This window comes from Myxocyprinus asiaticus, chromosome 1 (assembly GCF_019703515.2).
Source record: "Myxocyprinus asiaticus isolate MX2 ecotype Aquarium Trade chromosome 1, UBuf_Myxa_2, whole genome shotgun sequence".
NCBI lineage: Eukaryota > Metazoa > Chordata > Actinopteri > Cypriniformes > Catostomidae > Myxocyprinus > Myxocyprinus asiaticus.
In genome coordinates, this window is record NC_059344.1 from 8450229 (window position 1) to 8472383 (window position 22155).

Genomic DNA, 22155 nt, shown 5'->3' on the forward strand with positions numbered 1-22155 from the left:
GGGTCAAACATTTTGGGTAGCCTTCCACAAACTTCTCACAATATGTTGTTGGAAGTTTGGCCCTTCCTCCAGACAGAACTGGTGCAACTGAGTCAGGTTTGTAGGCCTCCTTGCTTGCACACACTTTTTCAGTTCTGCCCACAAATTTTCTATTGGATTGAGGTCAGGGTTTTGTGATGGCCACTCCAGTACCTTGACATTGTTGTCCTTAAGCCATTTTGCCACAACTTTGGAGGTATGCTTGGGGTCATTGTCCATTTGGAAGACCCATTTGCGACCGAGCTTTAACTTCCTAGCTGATGTCTTGAGATGTTGCTTCAATATAGCCACATCATTTTCCTTCCTCATGATGCCATGTATTTTGTGAAATGCACCAGTTCCTCTTGCAGCAAAGCATAACAATGGTCATTGTGGCCAAAGTTAAATTTTTGTTTCATCAGACCAGAAGACATTTCTCCAAAAAGTAAGATCTTTGTCCCCATGTGCACTTGCAAACTGCAGTCTGGTTTTTTTATGGCGGTTTTGGAGCAGTGACTTCTTCCTTGCTGAGCAGCCTTTCAGATTATGTCGATATAGGACTTGTTTTACTGTGGATATAGATACTTGTCTACCCGTTTCCTCCAACATCTTCACACGGTACTTTTCTGTTGTTCTGGGATTGATTTGCACTTTTCGCACCAAACTACGTTTATCTCTAGGAGACAGAATGCGTCTCCTTCCTGAGCGGTATGATGGCTGCGTGGTCCCATGGTGTTTATACTTGCGTTATATTGTTTTTACAGATTAACGTGGTACCTTCAGCCATTTGGAAATTGCTCCCAAGGATGAACCAGACTTGTGGAGGTCCACAATTGTTTTTCTGAGGTCTTGGCTGATTTCTTTTGATTTTCCCATGATGTCAAGCAAAGAGGCACTGAGTTTGAAGGTAGGCCTTACAATACATCCACAGGTACACCTCCAATTGACTCCAATTAGTGTATCAGAAGCTAATTGGCTAGTTGCCTAAAGGCTTGACATTATTTTCTGGAATTTTCCAAGCTGCTTAAAGGCACAGTTAACTTAGTGTATGTAAACTTCTGACCCACTGAAACTGTGATATAGTCAGTTAAAAGTGAAACAATCTGTCTGTAAATTAAATGACTCCAACTCTATCTATCTATCTATTTATCTGTGTTGTAACTAGGCCTATACATTAATCAAGGAAATAAAAAATGAGATGTCAGAAAAATTACTTTCACTGTAAACAAGTGTCTTCTTGCCATTTATTTGAAGTTTTCTTTTAGTGTTATATTATCAAAATTCATTATAATTCTGGGGCCTGGGTAGCTCAGCGAGTATTGACACTGACTACCACCCCTGGAGTCGCGAGTTCGAATCCAGGGTGTGCTGAGTGACTCCAGCCAGGTCTCCTAAGCAACCAAATTGGCCCGGTTGCTAGGGAGGGTAGAGTCACATGGGGTAACCTTCTCATTGTCACAATAAGTGGTTCTCGCTCTCAATGGGGCGCGTGGAAAGTTGTGCATGGATCGCGGAGAGTAGCATGAGCCTCCACATGCTGGGAGTCTCCATGGTGTCATGCACAACGAGCCATGTGATAAGATGTGCGGATTGACGGTCTTGGAAGCGGAGGCAACTGGGACTTGTCCTCCGCCACCTCGATTGAGTAACCACGCCACCACGAGGACCTACTAAGTAGTGGGAACTGGGCATTACAAATTGGGGAGAAAAAGGGATAAAAAAATTTTTTATAACAAAAAACATTATAATTCAGCCATTGGAGCAATTCACATGATTTTTCATGGACGGATGTTTGTCCTTTTAACAATGGGATTACTTAACTGTTTTGGCCTACATTTGTGATAAACAAATTTTCTACATATGTGCCACCACATAGATTCTGAAAAATCCTTTATGTGTTCTAGACAAACTTGTGCAGGTACGTTTTCAACTGAGATGATTGTTTTGAGAGGACTTGAGTCACAGCGTGTTCTTTGTTAACAGTTTCGGTCATTTGATTCGCTCATGTCTCTTACATTGTCAGTGAGCATCAGAATGTCATTCTTACAGTACAACTTTAACCATGTATTATGCACCACCGACCAAATGGTGAGCTGATTCCTCAAACTCCAGTATTCTCTCTCGATATACCATGTGTACAGAGGCAGAATAATTGTATGAATAAACAGAGGCAGAGTTATTTCGCATTATAATAGATTTGTGAGTACACATGACGTTTTGAGTGGCACACGCACTCTCTGAACGAGAGCAGGGAGATTTGAGAGTGCGCTTCCAGTTTTGAGTGAAAGCAAAGGAAATCCGCGTGCGAGCGCAGAGATTCGCGCTTGCGCAAATGGTACATGGCATGACATGCATGTGATCTTAAGCCATAAAAAGGCAGAACGCAAAAGTTAACGGTTGTAAGGAGTCCTCTCCTCCAAGTCAGAATGCACTCAATGCTCGAGTCCAAGTCCAAGTCCAAATCATTAGTGTTCAAGTCCTAGACGAGTCATCAATATCACGACTCGAGTCAGACGCAAGTCCGAGTCCTGGACTCGAGTACTACAACACTGTCTCCTGATACAGTTGGATACAGCAGTTGAATAGGAATGCCTACAAGCAACCAGCAGAACAGCCTCTTGTTGACCTCAGCAATGTCAGTGTGAATGCCCCTTTAAGAAAAAAATTGGATTGTGTTGTACTTTCTCTGGTTTGGTGTCCCAGCACTCCTGCATGAGAGCTTGCAGACAGTGGAACTGAACTTCCTCTGGGCTGCCCAGCGCAGGCCGCAGTCCTTTAGACAGTTTCTTTGCGATCTGCAGCTGGTGCTGACCCATACATGGTCTGCGGCCAGACAACAGCTCATACAGAACCATGCCAAATGAGAACATATCCACCTGAAAGAGAGAAGACAGAGAATTTAAGTAATTAAAAGAAACCCACAGTAATTTTGTTAAATATAGAGTACTTAATAATAGGGATGGGATGATATATCTAATTTCTATATATTGCAAACGAAAAAATTAAGAACCATATCGAGGCAAAATTTGCAACATTGTTTTCTGTCCACGTGATCATAAATGAAATGACCCGTCAAACATAATCTCTCTATCGCTTGATTTGACCCCTACCTTGCTTTTTTCCTAACTGTTTACAGCGTTCGCACAAGGTCATTATGAGCACTGGATATTTTATTTTTTGCACTGGAATACCTGGAAAATTGCCTTGTTTTGTTGAAAAGTGCTTGAGATTAAAACAGACCATTTCTTCCATGTAATGTGTGTCCATCAAAGATGAGATACATGGTTTCCACTTTCATTAAATAATGTGTCTTTTAATATCCTCTCTGTTCTTTACAGTCAGATAAAAAAGTAAAAAGAAATATACATTTTAATCACAAATAGCATGGATGTGCTAAAAACCGAGACTTCTCTCTCGTTAATAAATGAACCAGAACATCTGTGAAATGTACGTTGAACTCTTAAAGTGACAGTACCAGCGCTTGTTATAGAAATGACTGTAAACTCAATGTTATTACTCATAAATTGTACACATTATTTCAAACACTAACACCTCATATCATATATATTCATAATGTAATATTAATTGATAGAATGTAGAATGTTTATATTTTTCAAAAGTTATAATGTGATTATAATAATTATGACAAACAAATATTTTAAAAACAAATATACACCTTCACATTCTTTTTCAGGACAGGTTCTGTTCAGTTCTATTGCTTGATCTACACCTGATCAGCCTGAACGTAGCCCATTATTTTTGAAGGTTTATTTGTTTGTGATCTTTTATTATAGAGAAAGGTAAATGAGCAACTCTTATTATTTAAACTTTGAGCATTTATATTGTGTATTAAAGAACTTTATTTTGATATTAAATTAAAATGTGCATTTTGCTCAAACATTAAAAAAAAAAAAAAAAACTATTTTCAGTCATACTTTGCCATTTCAGTGTAATCATATCGAATCGAGATTATTTCGAATCGTGAACCTCATATCGTATATCGAACCGTATCCTACTTCATAACTTTGTGCCATCTTGCTGACAGTGAGTCAGTGGTCACTAAACACTGATGCAAATTGAAAACAAAACTGATAAGCATTTTTGAAAATTACAAGTTCCAATCAGATTGCCTGACTGCAATGCATCTTTTGAGAGCCAGTCTCTGCAGGTTTTTATCAGTTTGCCAGGAAAAAATTTTTTTTGTTAAGATGGGAGAAGGCAGAAGGGAGGGAACAGCAAAGGACAAAAGGAAGAATGAAGCTATGATTCCTGACAGAGCGTACACATCACACATTCTAGCAGTTTATCTGAGGTGCTCTGGACAATGGGGTGTATTTGTATTAAACAATTCTAGGTCAGTTCTATAAATGGAAGCGATCTTTGACAAAATAGCCATGTCAATCTTGGACCATATTTTTATAAACTTCAACTTTGCCAACACAAAAGAACAAGCAAGTATACACAGTTTGCTAACAGTGGCTAGAAATAACATCACAGATCAGGCATTTGAAATATCAGGAAATTTGTAGTTTGAGACAGATGGTCTATTGAGACTTGAGACACAAATATGGCAATATGGCAAGATTCAATCTTGAATCCAGTGGAGGCACAAATATCTTGTATTTTAAAAGGCTCTTACAGTATACCTGAATTGCAAAGACAAGTATTAAATCATAGATTAATTACAATGCTCTGCGCCTCTTAGGAGACTGTGTCCTAAATTTAAAATACTTCTAGGTCACTGAAAAAGGCAGAAGGATTGGCACTGAATGATTCTATTTGTTTGTTTTAGGGGGATTCATGTAGCCTAGTGGTTAAATACAGGGGTGTCAGTAGACATCAATTACATCTGGGGCTTAGCCTAATTGTGCAATAGCATAATCAGGGTTCCCGCCACTTTTAATAAATTAATTCCCATGACTGTCTAGTCATTTGTGATTACTAAAAAAATTTAAAATGTTAATGAACTAGACAACAGGTTTATCAGAAAAATTGTTTAATATCCTTATTAGTCATACTGTACATTAAAGTGTAAGAGTTACTACAAATGAACAACAATTATTTTCTGGAGCAGCTTACAAATTGTTATTGTTAGTGCTATTGTAATTCTATTAACATGGAATGTGCTCTGCGTAATATTCCAAATAATAGTGTCCAGTATACTGGAAAACAAATTTTCACTTAAAATTATGTAATGACAAAAACAAATATCTGCCAAAAGCACTGCATATTTCTACAGAATTGGAGCACACATCAGTTGCAAAATTCCACACATCCTCTGCCTTCTATGAGTTTATTAAATATACTGGCACATCTGATCATGCTTTCAGCTACCAATAAGATTGTAGAACTCTCAGATCTGTTTAATAGATTTCACAATTTTTAAATTCATTCCAAAGATTTCTCACAAAAAATGTGCAAAACAACATTTGCAGATTCTTTCTGGGGCCCAAGAATCACCCAGTAGTTGTACTCTTAAAAAAATAATACGGCCAGTTAATTGACATAATTAAATCATTAAAAAAATAAAAATAAATAAGTTGTTGGATATAGTCAAATTTATAAGGTTGGCGATTTAATTATTGTGTTTAGCAAATCAAAAAATTTAATTAAATAAATAAATAAAAATATCTGAATGTTCAATTGTGTGTCTTTAATGCATGTTACAATGAAACTTAAATGAAACAAACTATTTGTTAAAATTGAGTTAACCCAAATTAAATTTTTAGGAGTGTAACCAACATAAAAAAATAAAATAAAAAAAACCTCTGAATGTATTATTGTGTACTTTTTAAATGCATATTATTACATCACTGCAACTGGCAATTAAAAATGAGTTGGGCCAACACAATTTCATTAGAGCCAGAGCTGAAAATTTCATTGGATGACATGCAGACCTGTGGATATTGCTACAATAGAAAAGAGAAGATAACTACAACAGATTTGGTAGGTCACTAACAACAGTATTGTTGTTCTTCACTTCCTTTGTCATAATGTATATACAGGATATAATTAGTTTAGTTTATAATTAGTTCTTTAACTGCCTTGATGTCCAGTTAGCAACCATTAATTTTTTAATATGAAAGTGGAGAGAGGGGGTGGGGGGAATTGTCTCCTTTGTCCTTCTGTGATGTGCAGTTCAAGCTGATCTGTGGTTAAATGTCTGCTACAGACCTGTGAGGAGAAACACTAAAATGCGCTTGGGGTATTTACCAGCCATTACATTCTTAGATCGGTTGAATTAAAGCTTTGAAAACTTTGTTTCCACTGAATTTCGAAGATGCTGTACACCAAAATGTTCGTCTCTGAAAATGTCTGGACTTTAAAATCTTTTTCTGAACACTTATTTTAAATGGAGTTTTAGGGAACCAGTATGGGACCAAAATCCCGTCAAAAGTAATGCAGTCACAGATCCAAAAATAATAAGCATGAATTAAAATAATAAGCATGAATCAAAAAATAATAAGCGCAGATAAAAAAAGAATAAGCGCAAAAATAAATAAAAAGCACAGATCAAAATAATTAGCGCAGATCAAAAAATAACAAGCGTGAATCAAAAATAGATAAACACATTTAAAATATGCTGCAAAAAAACAAAAACAAAAAAACAACGGAAAAATTAAAGCAAAGTCATCAGAATTGCAAACAAAATCATGTTTTCCTTGGTTATATTAGTTTTTTTTTTTGTGCTATCTGACAATTTTGCTCATATTTTAATTTTTTTGTATGCTTGCGCTGTATTTTTCTTTGCTTTTGTTTCCAAGTTCTGCGCTTGGTTTTCCAAAACTTGTGAGTAGAGTTTCATGTAAATCAGGGGGCGTTTTGCATCCCTATTGGTCCACTAATTCTTGATCGACAGCTCCTACTCTAGCCAATCATTCGAAGAGGGTTGGTGATGTCACTCCAATGCGACTCCGACAGCTGCTGCTCAATATTATATTATTTGTGGTTGATAGATAGGCTGCTTGTGTCTGTTTTGAGTATTTTCTGCCAGCTCTAGAAAATAATGTGTTGTCCGAGCAGGCCATTATCATAGTCCGTTAACACATGTATCGAGTCTATGAATGAGTCTAACTATGAATTTAGTTAGCAGAGTTTTAGTTTAGGCATTATTTAATACTTCCTTGTTTGTAGGTTATTGGTTGCATATCTAAAAAAAAAGACAAAAAACAAAACAAAAACAAGCCTGGGTTGGTGTGAATGTTTGATGCATGTTTTTACTACCTGTACCAATGTAGTCGTGAGGTGGGTGCCATTTAATTTAATTTTGTATTTTCTCCTGTGTTTTAGCTAGTGAGGTAAATATATGTAATTTGCATTTTTTTTGTTAGTCAGGTTAGTTTTGTTTCCCTCAAGTAATTTTACTTTTGTTTGTTGTTTTGGTCTTGCCCTCTCCCCTCTTTGATACTTGCATTTTCTGTGTCTTTGACTAATTAAAATTATTTTTTATTTTTTTATAGTTGATTTATTTTTGAGTGCTGGGACAGGAGAAGGGAACCCCAAATATTTTTGTTACTCCTCCCCAACCCTAGACTGGGGCTGGATGTAATAAAACAATATACATGAGATGTTTTGGAAAGTACATTGGTAGACTTAGAAAAAACAAAACAAAATTCTAATGTGATACACATTTGTCCACTGTTGGACATTGTTAGTAGACCAATTAAATAACATATAAAATTGTGGGAAATGTGTTTTAAGAGAGTATATTAACTAAGCCTCCACAGGGCCAAAGGTGGCCATTGTGCAGAAACACTGAGGGTGCTTCTCATTTATGAAATTGTGCGTCCTCGTTTCCTTTCCTCGCTTCCTAACTCCACCCTCTTAGGAAATGAGGAAAGGATGGAAGGAAACGAAGACAGAGGAATTGAAGCAAGACATGTTTGTAAAATGAAATGTCCTTGCTCACTCGGGTGTCACTTCAGAGCGTATTTTTACGCAGCTGGAGTACCCCGGCGTACTTGCCTTTGTTATTGAAACTTTATTTGCTAATATATTCATAATAAATCCAAATCATTCAAGACACACTGTTGAAGTATGTGACAATTAAGGTTTATTTAAACTGCAAAGGTGAAACATGAATTAAAACTGTTGTTGATGTCAAGGGGGAGGAGAATTTATACGTGCATCAGATGCTTCGACCAAAAAGTCTTCTGCATAGGATGCTCCAGTGTTTCATCGCTCAAGCGTCCTTAATAAGCTTCCTCCGTCCTCGCGGTGCATTTAGAGAACTGATACATCCTTGATGATGGCGGATTTCGATCGGACCTCGAGGACGGAGGAGTGAGGAAACGAGGATGCACAATTTAGGAAATGAGAAGCACCCTGAATCAAACTTCCCCACATATGAGAGAGAGAGGACATTTTAGGATAGGGAGTTTGGTTATTGTGTCAGCTAACTAGGGTGTAAAGCTGCGTGTGCAAAATAATGAAAAAAAAAAAAAAAAGTGTTCCATTTTGTCAAGTTACACCTCTACTTTTGGAAGCTTGTTACCAGTAAGCTACACTATTTTGAAAACAGATGCGGTACCAATTGTACGAGATCCAATTTGTGTTGCTGACACTCAAAATAGATGTGCATAAATTTTACAGTATCATCCAGAAGGTTTCTGCAACAGTGTTTTTTTCTATGGAAGCCCTGAACCGCACTGATTTTTTTATTTTTTTTAGGTGTCTTCTTTTTGCTTGCTAGCTAACAATTAGCATGCGGTACCAGCCTCGGCCACAAGGTGCCACTATCAGCATGAAATCATATGCTTAAGGTGTACAGATGACAGCTGTGGTACTTAATCTGTTTATTTTTATTGTTGTAAAATACAAAAGGAATGTTTTGCTAATCTTAATCAAGGAAAGAAACACTGTATATAATGTTTGAGAGTCTACTAATACGTGTGATCCCACAATTTTACCTCAGATGTTTCATATGGCATTCGTAGTGAAGCGTGACAACGGGAGTTCTTTCTGGTTTTTTGATGACATTAACTACCGGGAATATCGATGCAGCTATTGATATTGTGCTTTTTTAATTTGTTGGCCCATGTAAACATGTGCTAGATAGATGTCTTTGACTGTTGCGACACCTCTCGCTCAGTTTTCAGTGCTGTGTTTAAAGGGATGACTCCTGTTAAAGTTGCCCAAATCAGTTAACTCTTTGGAGCGATGCGTCAGCTTCAACCACGGCACCGTGCCGAGTTAAAGGAAGGTTCTGTTATCCCTTGGTCAGTTAAATGAGGGGAAGCTCGGAGAACATTGCGTCTCTTAAATATTGCAACGTAGGCAATGCCTGTCCTTTTGTTATGATCTGTGAACAACTGGTAATGTTAATCTTGTTGTAAGTAATGTTATAATTTCTGGACGAATAAAATAATGCATATATTGATGGAACGTTTAACAAAAGTAAAGTTGTGCAGACTTATTTACGTTGGAACTTCATCACAATCAAAGCTCGACAATATGAGATCATGAAATTCAGGTGAAAATCCAAAGCCGGCATAGAGTGTGCAAAGCAAATGGTTTGATCTTAATAATCGTATTATAATTTGGGTTGCTTCTGACTATATGCTACCAGGATGGTGTGCCCATTTAGCTCACATTCTCATTTTCCATATTGTGTTCCAGCAGCATATGGTCAAACATCCCATAAAAGAAACTGATTTATAATGCAACAACTCCAAAAGCCACCTCACGAGAAGTCGGGGGAGTAAATCACCATAAGCAAAGACGCAGCAATCACAGGATATAGAGGCGGAGATTTAATTACTAATAATCTACAGGTGGTGAGACAAGTGGATGTCATCGCCTAGGTGAAAATTATCAACACAAATAATCGAATACAAACTTGAAATGTCCAGAAGAGCAGGTTTATTGGCACTTTTAAAAAGTATCTTAGATATCTGCACAGCAAAGACATAAGACTAAATGAATGCACAAACATAATGCTCCCAGAACTGTGTGACACGCTGTCACTCCCAGCCACAATAAGTTCTTTAGATCAGTGGTTCTAGTGGTTCAACTGGTTTTGCTTTGGGACCCAGATTTCCCACTGGACATCAAGTGCAAAAGCACAAAACCCGAATATAATGGATCCTGCATGCATGGGTCACATTTTCTTTTAACTTGCATAGTTTTTTCATGGTTTTCAAGTATAAATGTGACATTATTTTTGTTGCTGATGTCAAAAACAAAAGTTCTCTCCCCCCTTTTAAAAGTTGATGAGCATATTTATTAATATGAGCCCATTATATTTATAATCCAGTTTATTTCCTAATATTAAACATCATTCTAACAGAACACTGGCTATTACAAAGGAGGAAAACTTTATTCATAATTTGTCCACTGGTCTTGGAGGTCCTAAAGCCCTTACATGACCTTAGATATACACTGCCGTTCAAAAGTTTGGGGTCACTTCACTGAAATGTTTCTCATGATCTTAAAATCCTTTTGATTTGAGGGCGTATGCTTAAATGTTTGAAATTATTTTTGTAGACAAAAATATAATTGTGCTAATTTATTTCATTACAAAACTAAAATTCTCTAAAAAAAAAAAAAAAAAAAAAAAATTTAGTTTTTTAAATGGATGACCGAATAATAAAGTAAAGCAGATAATAAGTGCCCAGTATTGATGGGAACTCCTTCAATACTGTTTAAAAAGCATCCCATGGTGATACCTCAAGAAGCTGGTTGAGAAAATGCCAAGAGTACAGAGAAAACATAGTTTTGAATTATTTTGGAATTTTTTTAGTCACAACACAATCCCTATAGTTCCATTTCTGTTCTTCCATAGTTTTGATGACCTTACTATTATCCTTAAATGTGAAAAATTATAATAATAAAGAATGAGTAAGTGACCCTAAACTTTTGACCAGTAGTGTACAGTGCACAGGTTACTGTTACTACTGTAAAATCGTGAACATTTTTTTGTAAGGGTTATGATTCTTTTTAAAATGTTTTGATGTCTGAAAATCAATAAAAAAAAGCTTTTCTAAGCACAGCTCAAAAACAAACCTGTGCAGCCTCCACACAGCAGAGAAATATATATGTGACGTGAACAAGAAATAGCTTGTTATTGTTTTCTTGAAAGTCCTTTATTAGTACTATTCTGAATTCATCATGTGCTTGTAAAGTAAAGAAAATGGGTTTGTTAGTTCCATATATAGACCTACATATCAGGAGTGATTTCAGGAAGCACAGCAATAGTGCAATAATAATAATCCACATAAATAGATGAATCCAACACTTAGGCTACACTGAAAAAAATATTTTGGGGGGTGTTAATTACTATTCCTGCACACTGGTAAAAATGTACCCAAGGAAATTAGATAATCAATTTACCTAATTATTTTAGATAGATTTACTTAATAATTAACAGTAAAATATTTCTTAAATTAGAAGCAGTACATTTCCTTAATTAAAATAAAAAATTGCACAACATGTTCTCTTATAATTTAATTAAAAACTACCACATACAAAAGCCTCATTAAAATCTATTAAAATAAATTTAATTCACGTACATATGCTGTTGGGCCTCATGTATTCAGATATAATACAAAGGCAGGCCAACACACAGTCGTAAATCCTTACTGAGGCCTACACTCACAGTCATAAAACCTTACTGATAACAACCACAGGGGTGGGACGTGACGCCATGCGAGAAGCAGACGTGTGATTGCGAGCTCTGTGCACTTTGCTAGTTTTAAAAAAAAAAGTATTTTCATGTTATAATCCAGTGAGATTCGATACACCCAGTTACATATTTACTCTTTGAGGTAAACATGGCAAAGAAGTCAAAATCCTCAGACTCTGGAGACATTAAAAGACACTTACGTGTTCAAGCTGAGGCCTCTGACAGGACTGTGAGCCAGGGACTCGATTTGGACGGCACGTTGGGAGATGAAATCCAGCATCAACTGTCCAACATCTCGGTGATGCTGATGAAGGTAAATTCCGAAAGGGAATTATCCGCTAATACACCCGCGTCCAAAACAGACTTGGAACACATTTTGGAAAAACTTGAATATTTCGAAAATATGAACCGAAGGAATAACATACAAATTGTTGGAATTCCTGAGCATGAAGAAGGCAGAGATATGGTGAAATTCCTTGACGAGCTCTTCCCGAGTCTTCTCGACATAACAGGCCATAAACTGGAAATCGAGCGAGCGAGTCCCAGCTCGCAGATCTGCTGAGGGAGACAGGCCCCAATCAATTCTGGCCAAATTTTTGAGATCATCCGATAAAGATCTCGTGTTGCACCAGGCGAGGAGCAAAGGAAAACTTTCTTGGAAGAATCACAATATTTTCTTGTTCACTGACTTTGCAAATTCGACAAGAGAGAAACGCGATCGGTTCAAGGAATGTAAGAAACTCTTACATCAACGGAAGATCGCTTTTGCACTTATGTTCCCGGCCAAACTGAGAATAGACACCAAGGACGGCAGCAAAGTACTTGCATGTCCAAAACTGGCACTCTCCTTCATAAATCCTTTTGATCTGTTCAGTGACTCGATTTTCTGAGGAAGCTGGGCACCATTTTTGTTTCTTTTTGCGTTGGCTTCGCCTAGCGGCTGGAGTTTGTTTTGTGGCATGACTCCTTCAAGAAACTTTTGCATTGACGGAAGATCGCTTTTACACTGAAGTTCCCGGCCAGATTGAGAATGGACACTTTGGATGACCGCATAATATCTACATGCTCACATAAAGGACGTCTTTTATAAAGTTGATGGACTGAGTAAGTCGTGGTGTATTTTTATTAATTTTTTTACGCAGTCTCTGAGTGAATTTGACTCGCTCAATACACACTTGATCATCCGAGGAACCGGGATGCCTATTTTGTTTGTTTTCATGCTGGTTCCGCCTAGTGGCTGGAGCTTGTTTTGTGGAATAACACTGCTTCGGGACAGTGTTGTGGATGAATCTGTTCATTCTTTGTGCTTATGCCTCCTGTTGGCTGGAGTTTGTTTTTGTGGAGTATTTTTAAGGGACATTAGAATGATTTCGTCATCTGCTGCACTCATAACAGCCGGCTCACTGAACAATTGTTTGTCTGTCCGAGGAAACTGAACAGCTTTATATCAGCCGGAAGTTGTTTTGTGGAGGAAAAGACCTTGAAGACAGTTCTGTGAATGAATCTACATGTTTTTTGTGTTTATTCTGCCTGTTGGCTGGGGTCTGTTTTACAAAGTATTTTCTGTTATGTAATTTTGCCTCACAAAAATTGTGCAGAGGCACCGGACTTGAGCAATCCGATGGCAAAGTTGTTGCGGGGGCTCTCGCATGTGTACATGGACTCTTTGAGTTTAGAGGGATTGACGCCAGTTGGCGCTGTCGTGCGTGGGGTTAATGCAAATGTTTTTCTTTTTTCTGTTTGTTTTGTTCAGGGGGAAGTTCGGGGTTTGATTGTTGCACTAATGGGGAATGTGGTCTATATAATCTTGTTTTTGACACACAATTTTGTTTTATTTTTCTTTATTTTAATTATATCAATATGTCAAATGTTATTATGAGTAGGTTATCTCTCTCCACATGGAATGTCAATGGGTTGGGGCATCCCATAAAAAGAAGAAAGGTTATTTCTCTTCTTAAGCATAAGAAATATGATAAAGTGTTTCATCAAGAAACGCATCTTTCCCCGCAGGAAGCTGAAAAATTTGGGAAGATATGGGATGGACATGTTTTCTTTAGTGCAGGCACAAGTAAGAGTAGGGGGGTCATTATACTGATAAATAAACATTTACAATTCAAATGTCTTAAACAGAGTAAAGATAAATTAGCAAGAGTCATTGTTGTTTTAGGAGAAATTCAAGGGCAAAGTCTGATTTTGGCTAATATTTATGCACCTAACGCTGATGATCAGGGCTTTTTTTATAGATCTTGAAGGGATGCTGCAAGCCGCTGGCACCCCTCATGATATAATATTGGGAGGAGACTTTACTTTATTGATGGATTCAGTCCTTGATCATAGTGAAGCAAAAGTGTGTAAACCCACTAGTGCAACATTGATGCTTCACAGAATGTGTAAAAATCCTGGTCTTGCAGATATCTGGTGACTTTTGAACCCATCTGGTAGGGACTATAATTTTTTTTATTTAATTTTTTTTATCAGTCCATAAGATCTATTCTAGAAGAGTTTATATATATATATATATATATATATATATATATATATATATATATATATATATATATATATACACAGGTGCATCTCAATAAATTAGAATGTCGTGGAAAAGTTCATTTATTTCAGAAATTCAACTCAAATTGTGAAACTCGTGTATTAAATAAATTCAATGCACACAGACTGAAGTAGTTTAAGTCTTTGGTTCTTTTAATTGTGATGATCTTGTCTCACATTTTACAAAAACCCACCAATTCACCATCTCAACAAATTAGAATACATCATAAGACCAATAAAAAAAACATTTTTAGTGAACTGTTGGCCTTCTGGAAAGTATGTTCATTTACTGTATATGTACTCAATACTTGGTAGGGGCTCCTTTTGCTTTAATTACTGCCTCAATTCGGCGTGGCATGGAGGTGATCAGTTTGTGGCACTGCTGAGATGGTATGGAAGCCCAGGTTTCTTTGACAGTGGCCTTCAGCTCATCTGCATTTTTTGGTCTCTTGTTTCTCATTTTCCTCTTGACAATACCCCATAGATTCTCTATGGGGTTCAGGTCTGGTGAGTTTGCTGGCCAGTCAAGCACACCAACACCATGGTCATTTAACCAACTTTTGGAGCTTTTGGCAGTGTGGGCAGGTGCCAAATCCTGCTGGAAAATGAAATCAGCATCTTTAAAAAGCTGGTCAGCAGAAGGAAGCATGAAGTGCTCCAAAATTTCTTGGTAAACGGGTGCAGTGACTTTGGTTTTCAAAAAACACAATGGACCAACACCAGCAGATGACATGGCACCCCAAATCATCACAGACTGTGGAAACTTAACACTGGACTTCAAGCAACTTGGGCTATGAGCTTCTCCACCCTTCCTCCAGACTCTAGGACCTTGGTTTCCAAATGAAATACAAAACTTGCTCTCATCTGAAAAGAGGACTTTGGACCACTGGGCAACAGTCCAGTTCTTCTTCTCCTTAGCCCAGGTAAGATGCCTCTGATGTTGTCTGTGGTTCAGGAGTGTCTTAACAAGAGGAATACGACAACTGTAGCCAAATTCCTTGACACGTCTGTGTGTGGTGGCTCTTGATGCCTTGAACCCAGCCTCAGTCCATTCCTTGTGAAGTTCACCCATATTCTTGAATCGATTTTGCTTGACAATCCTCATAAGGCTGCGGTTCTCTCGGTTGGTTGTGCATCTTTTTCTTCCACACTTTTTCCTTCCACTCAACTTTGTTAACATGCTTGGATACAGCACTCTGTGAACAGCCAGCTTCTTTGGCAATGAATGTTTGTGGCTTACCCTCCTTGTGAAGGGTGTCAATGATTGTCTTCTGGACAACTGTCAGATCAGCAGTCTTCCACATGATTGTGTAGCCTAGTGAACCAAACTGAGAGACCATTTTGAAGGCTCAGGAAACCTTTGCAGGTGTTTTGAGTTGATTAGCTGATTGGCATGTCACCATATTCTAATTTGTTGAGATAGTGAATTGGTGGGTTTTTGTTAAATGTGAGCCAAAATCATCACAATTAAAAGAACCAAAGACTTAAACTACTTCAGTCTGTGTGCATTGAATTTATTTAATACACGAGTTTCACAATTTGAGTTGAATTACTGAAATAAATGGACTTTTCCACGACATTCTAATTTATTGAGATGCACCTGTATATCTAAGTCCCTCATTTCATCTGTTGTGGATTGCTCAATTTGAAACATCTTAGTCTCAGATCACGCCCTGGTGAGTTTAGAGATGTTGCCACATACGGAGAAAAAGAAATCATATATAATGTATCCCTTTTGCAAAATACTGATTTCCAACAAATGTTAAGGACTGAAATCAATGTTTATATGGAGACCAACTGGTCCTCAGTAGCCTCTGTGGGCGTGGACTGGGAGGCACTTTAGGCTGTTCTTAGGGGTCGGATCATACAGTATGCCTCATTCATCAAAAAATCCAAAGCACGAGAACTTGTGGAGTTGGAAAAGAATATTAAAAGTGCCGAGGCAGAGCTGAAGCGCCGAATGTCCTCAGAGAATTGACCCATTTGAAATACAGATATAATACTATTTTGTCATGGAAAGTGGAGTTTTGGTTGTTCAGGGCAAGACAGTCATACTTTGAGTCAGGGGACAAAGCAGGGAAGCTTTTGGCTAGATATATAAAGCAGAGAGAGTCTTTTTCTTCCATTCCCTCAGTGAAATATGCTGGTGGTGAAGTATTTACCTCAGCCATTGATATTAATAATGCTTTCAAAGAGTTCTATCTTGATCTCTATAGTTCCACGTCTTCGTCTACTGATGAAGATTTTAGAAAATTTGTGGAACCATTAGAACTCCCTAAATTGACAACTGAGCAAAAAAATTCTCTTGATTCTGAGATAACTTTGGAGGAGCTTGACGAGGGCTCAGAGGCCAGATGGTTTTGCTGCTGAATTTTTTAGATCTTATGCTACAGAACTGGCTCCACTTTTGTTAGAAATTTATACGGAATCATTAAAGAATGGAAAACTTCCGCCAACCATGACAAAGCCCGGATCAGTCTGATTCTTAAAAAGTACAAAGATCAAAGAGTGTAAGAGTTACCATCCAATTTCCCTGATCCAGCTAGATGTAAACATTTTGGCTAACCAATTAAGTTATGACATCTCTTATACATATAGATCAGGTGGGGTTTATTCGGGGCCGTAGCTCTTCTGATAACATTAGGCGTTTCATCAACATCATGTGGTCAGTAGCGAATGATCAGACTCCGGTCGCTGCCATCTCACTTGACGCCGAAAATTTGTTTGATATGGTAGAATGGGATTATCTTTTTAAGATTTTGGAAATGGACGGGTTCGGGAATACGTTTATTGGATGAATTAAGTTACTTTATAGACACCCTGTAGCAGCGGTACAAACAAATGGATTAATTTCAGATTATTTTACTCTGGAGAGGGGCACCCGGCAGGGTTGCCCTCTTTCCCCATTATTGTTCTGTCTTGCCCTGGAACCATTAGCAACTGCGATAAGAAAGGAGGATGATTTTCCAGGGGTGCTGGCGGGAGGTGTGGGGCATAAGCTTTTACTTTATGCAGATGATATTTTATTATTTGTCTCTGACCCTGCTAGATCTATGCCTTGCCTCCACAGAATTATTAACTCTTTTTCCAAGCTCTCAGGATACAAAGTCAGCTGGTCTAAATCCGAAGCTTTAGCTCTGACAGCATACTGTCCAGTAACGGCTTTCCAGCAGGGTGCCTTCCAGTGGCCCAAACAGGGCATTAAGTATTTGGGGATACTTATGTCTGATTTAGTTATAGTTAATTCTGACCCTTTAATAAAAAGGTTTTCGTACGATGTGGGCAGGTGGGCTTCATTACATTTATCTATGATTGGGAAGGTTAATGTTATTAAAATGAATTGTATTCCAAAATTTAACTACCTGCTACAGTCTCTCCCTGTAGATGTCCCCCTCTCTTATTTCAAGCAATTTGATAGCATAATGAAGTCCTTCCTTTGGAATGGTAAGCATCCCAGATTGCATTTCAATAAATTACATAGGCCGATTGACAAAGGTGGGCTAGGCCTACCCAAGATTTTGTTTTATTACTATGCATTCAGTCTCAGACATTTGGCTTATTTGTCTCTTCCACCTGAGAGAGACCCTCCCTGGTTGGGTACTGAACAGGAAGTTCTTGCCCCTATTTTGCCATTGCAAAGCCTCTCTATTATACTAACCGGAAAAGTTAAGTCACACCCTGTTATTTCGCATGTACACTCGGTATGGACAAAAGTGTCCAGAATGTTTAAATCTGACATTTATTTAAATGTTGCCTCAAGCATATGGCAGAACACAAGATTGTGTATCGTTAAGTCCCTTTTCTGCTAGTTGGAGTGGACTGGGAGGGAGGTTACTACACTCAGTGATCATATGAGAGTGGAGTGTTGAAATCGTTTGATAATCTGGTTCAACATTTTGGGATCCACAGATCTCAGTTTTATAGGTATTTACAACTGCGCCACCTGCTTTGTACTGTCTTTGGGAGTAGCACACACCCCCTAAAGCAGCAGATACTCTAGGAGAGGTGATTTCTGGTTTTGGAAAAGGTCATGAGGCATCAGTATATTACTCCCTGTTAATTCAGAGTTTGGGGGACAGAGCTTTATCCTCTCTTAAGAGAGTATGGGAGAAAGACTTCAACTTGGTATTGGAGGAGGGAGTGTGGGCTAGGATTCTTAAAAATGTTAAGTCTGCATCTAGAGATGCAGTTCAAAATTTTGCATAGATTCTATTGGACCTGCTCTAGATTGTATAGGCTTGGTCTTAAAGACACACCCACCTGCTGGCAATGCCAATCAGAGGATGGAGACATGGCCCATGTTTTTTTGTGGTGTGCTGAGATCCAGAAATTCTGGTTGAAGGTTCAGAATTTTGTGTCTGACGTGGTAGGCACTCGGGTTTCGTTTTGCCCCAGACTTTGTGTTCTGGGCGATGGGGCGGTCATTGATGTGGGGGATAGTCATATAGAGAATTGGGTTCTGACCTGTGTGATGATTTCCAGGCAGGTTATTTTGAGAGGTTGGCGGTCAGCTGGTGTGCCCCCATATCCGGAGTGGTGCATGGAGGTGGGGAGGGTGGCGGCTTATGAGGAGGTGTCATCGGGAAGATGGGGTGGCTTGGATTTGTTTGTGGGGTGAGGAGCTCGTCGTGTGGGGTGAGGAGAGAGTAGTGTAATATAGTTAGTATGATTATTATGTGTGTGTATGTGTGTGTATGTATGTATGTGTGTATGTATGTGTATATATTTTATATTTTATATTATATATATATATATATATATATATATATATATGTGTGTGTGTGTGTGTGTGTGTGTGTGTGTGTGTGTGTGTGTGTGTCTGTTTGTTTTTGTTTATATTTATTTATGTTTGACCACAGGGTAGTTTTTTGGAGGGGGCGGGGTTAGGGAGGGGGGGTTGTGGGGTTTAAATGTTGCTTTTATTTATATATGTTTTGCATCTTGTTATTGTATGATTTAATAAAAAAACATTTAATTACTGATAACAACCGTGCCAAAATCAAACAAAGGGAGTCCAAAACAGACTAAAAATCCCATGAAGCCTTGCTCACTTTACACCTATGTGTGAAATTCCAAAGGATCAAACTCTCAACTCCTATTGGCACAGAACACCCCTCAACCATGATGTCATCTGGAGTAGAAAAACCTCTTTCTGGGCGTTGCTTCCAGCGACACTGCGTGCCGTGCCTAGACATAGCTCTGCTGCTCTCAGGTGTAGCATCGTTGCACAAGGAAGTAACATCTGACTTGAAACAGTGGCCATACAATCTCCATCTCGCTGGACAAGTTGAGATTTCTCCGTGTTCCAACAAACATGCTAACGGATCCGAAGGAGACCGCCAAGCATTCGCATCTTCATCCGTTTGGCTGCAGAAGTGAAGAAAGATTTCTCTTCCCTTTTCAACCAAGTCGACTTTGTTGATTTCTCCGCCAGCCCGCCGAGAATCAGCAGCCGTACTGCCCACCGATAGAGCGAGGAAACGGCCTCCCGTCATCACCCGAGCTTCGAGGAACTGAGTCGGAGTCAAACGACGGAAGAACACACATTCTACTTGTGTCCTCACGTGATTCAAGTAAGAGGTTTACAGCTGGGCAGAGATAGATTATTACAGTGTGTTATTCTTCTGTATCAAGGTTATTGCTTTTACAGTTTACGGACCGCCGAGTCCGCTCGTTGCTGCTAATAATACTCAAGGTATTAATGTAATGTACTGTTATCACGAATGGGATTTGCAGTGTTGTAGTCCAACCACATTGGACTGTTGTGTATGGCAGGGGATGTCAGTGCTCGGATTCAAGCCTTCATTTTTTCCCTTTTGAATGTCGATGTTCTCCGGACGTCGACCTTCCTAAGAGAACAATCCTATATTGAGACTGTTATACTGTCTGGTTATTAGTCCCTGATTCCAGGGTGGTGCCCTGGTGATATTAATCCTTATTAATATTCTGTTGATTTTGATAATTGATAATTATCTTTGATGATTGTTGATTTGAAGAATCAGTAAGCTAGTGTTAATTCTAATCAATGTTCCACTGATTTTAATAATTAATGATTATCTTTGATAATAATTAATATTCTATTGAATTTGATAGTTGATGGTTATCTTTGATTGTTGATTTAAAGGATTAAAAAGCTAACATTGATTCTAATCAATGTTCTGTTGATTTTAATAATTAATAATTATCTTTGATAATTATTAATTATTGCTAATAGCCAAACCCGCTCCTGAACGTAGCACACAACACATGTGCACATGCGTTATCCACGATGAGAGACCAGAGACTATTTAGCAGAGATGGGCCACTCCTATTCAAATGAGAAATTGGAACACCCAACCAAGGAGCTCTAGTGCCCAACAGTCAGCAGATGTAGAAAGGAAGTCCCGATTTACAGGTAAAAGAGACAATCACCTTTTAGATACAGACATTGCCTGTCAATCAACTCAACAGAGCGCGCATGCGCATTAGCTATACTAGCTGGGGAAATTGCGTTTATTAGCATAATATGATGTAAAGAAGCTAAATTTATGATACCAGTTTTGGCAGATTTTACTGCTGATTTAAAAAATGTTCTTTGATCGTAATCTTGACCAACCATTTTTGAGATTTCGGTGTTCCCCCATTCAAGTAGATAGGAGCTGCACTGTCATGACTGGAAACAGCCTCCCGGTAGCATTCCGAAGAAGGCCGACAGTGGACTGACTAGCTAGAAAGACTTTAGAGAGATGCGGCCGGTGACTGAAATAACGGACATCCAGCAGGATCGACAGAAACATGTCATTTGGACACAATTTAAGGTAAGACAATTTTTTTAAAAAAAATTATTATTATTTCCTTTTTAGTTTTTGATATACTTTTCAAATTGAAAGGAATTGCCATTTTATGCTAGTTTTATATTGGTTTTATTCAAGTGGCAAGGCTCTACAAGTTCATATAAGGTCCAGCTGCCATCTCAGGAACATTTTACAAAGGGCTGAAAGAAATCAGTCATAGGTGGAACATGTGCAAGGCTAGGCGAGGCTTAGCCTTCCCCTGGCCAATAAACTGTCTCAGTTCCCCCACCTCATATAGCCTACAAACTTTAATTACTAGCGGGAAGGGAAAGCTGACTCTAGATCAGTGGCCATGGCCAAATTCATTATAAAACGTAAATCGCTGCGTGTGTTGTCTTAATTTCTGAAAGAATTTAACATTTTAAAACAAATATAAAATAACAGTGCAATTCTTACATTAATACATATTTATTAAATTATAGTTTAATTGAAATGAGTGTATCCACATTTGTAATACTCCATTTCTTGCATCCATTCACATTTAAATCAACAGCCTAAGCATCCAATCAAACTCGAAACGATCCAGCATGGAGTATGAATTTTCATCATCGTTCCTTGAGCTTGTGAAGAAGACTCTCTCCACTGGATTTTATTTTAATTTCCAAAACTTTAAATCAACTGCATGACATAAGCCTTGTACTGTAGGTGTGGGACCACTTTTAACAGCATATGCAGGTCCAAACGGTTCTGTTATTTATTTAATTTGTGCTGCGTTAGCAAAGACTACATAGTATTTAATTTGCTGTTATGCCGACAAAATAAATCGTTCACATTTGCTTGCTGTAGCCTAATATTGAGTAGCTAAAATAATTATTAATGAGTAGCCTACTGGCATCTGTGTAAACAACAATAACACTGTGTCACAATTTTCTTTTCTTTTTTTTTCTGGGTAGTAAGTGTTATTTCCTAATTTCTTATGCCTCAAAAGTATAGAAAATGGCTATTATTCCCCACAAACTTTGCTTTTGTGACCAGGACAGTGATATTTTGAAATTTACTTATTTCCAAAGAGAAAACAGGAAAATTTGTTTCTTTTCGTTCACATTTAGTCAGAAAAAAAACAACATATGAATCCAAATTAACATATATTTATACTAAAGTAATATTCAAAGCCGTACTTGTCCATATTGGTAA

The 22155-nt window shown here is 38.0% G+C and overlaps 1 protein-coding gene and 1 long non-coding RNA gene across 5 annotated transcripts in view; one reads left to right on the forward strand and one right to left on the reverse strand.

Annotated features, from left to right (window-relative positions):
• The window catches only part of LOC127449150 (uncharacterized), a 230751-nt gene that overhangs the window by 76169 nt on the left and 132427 nt on the right, over positions 1 to 22155 (forward strand). The window lies entirely within an intron of this gene.
• The window catches only part of lrrk1 (leucine-rich repeat kinase 1), a 238663-nt gene that overhangs the window by 49379 nt on the left and 167129 nt on the right, over positions 1 to 22155 (reverse strand). For all 4 annotated transcript variants that reach the window (XM_051711490.1, XM_051711481.1, XM_051711498.1 and 1 more), the window contains one exon: positions 2700 to 2894. In XM_051711490.1, coding sequence (XP_051567450.1) covers positions 2700 to 2894 — 195 coding nt within the window. The remainder of the gene's footprint in view (positions 1 to 2699; positions 2895 to 22155) is intronic.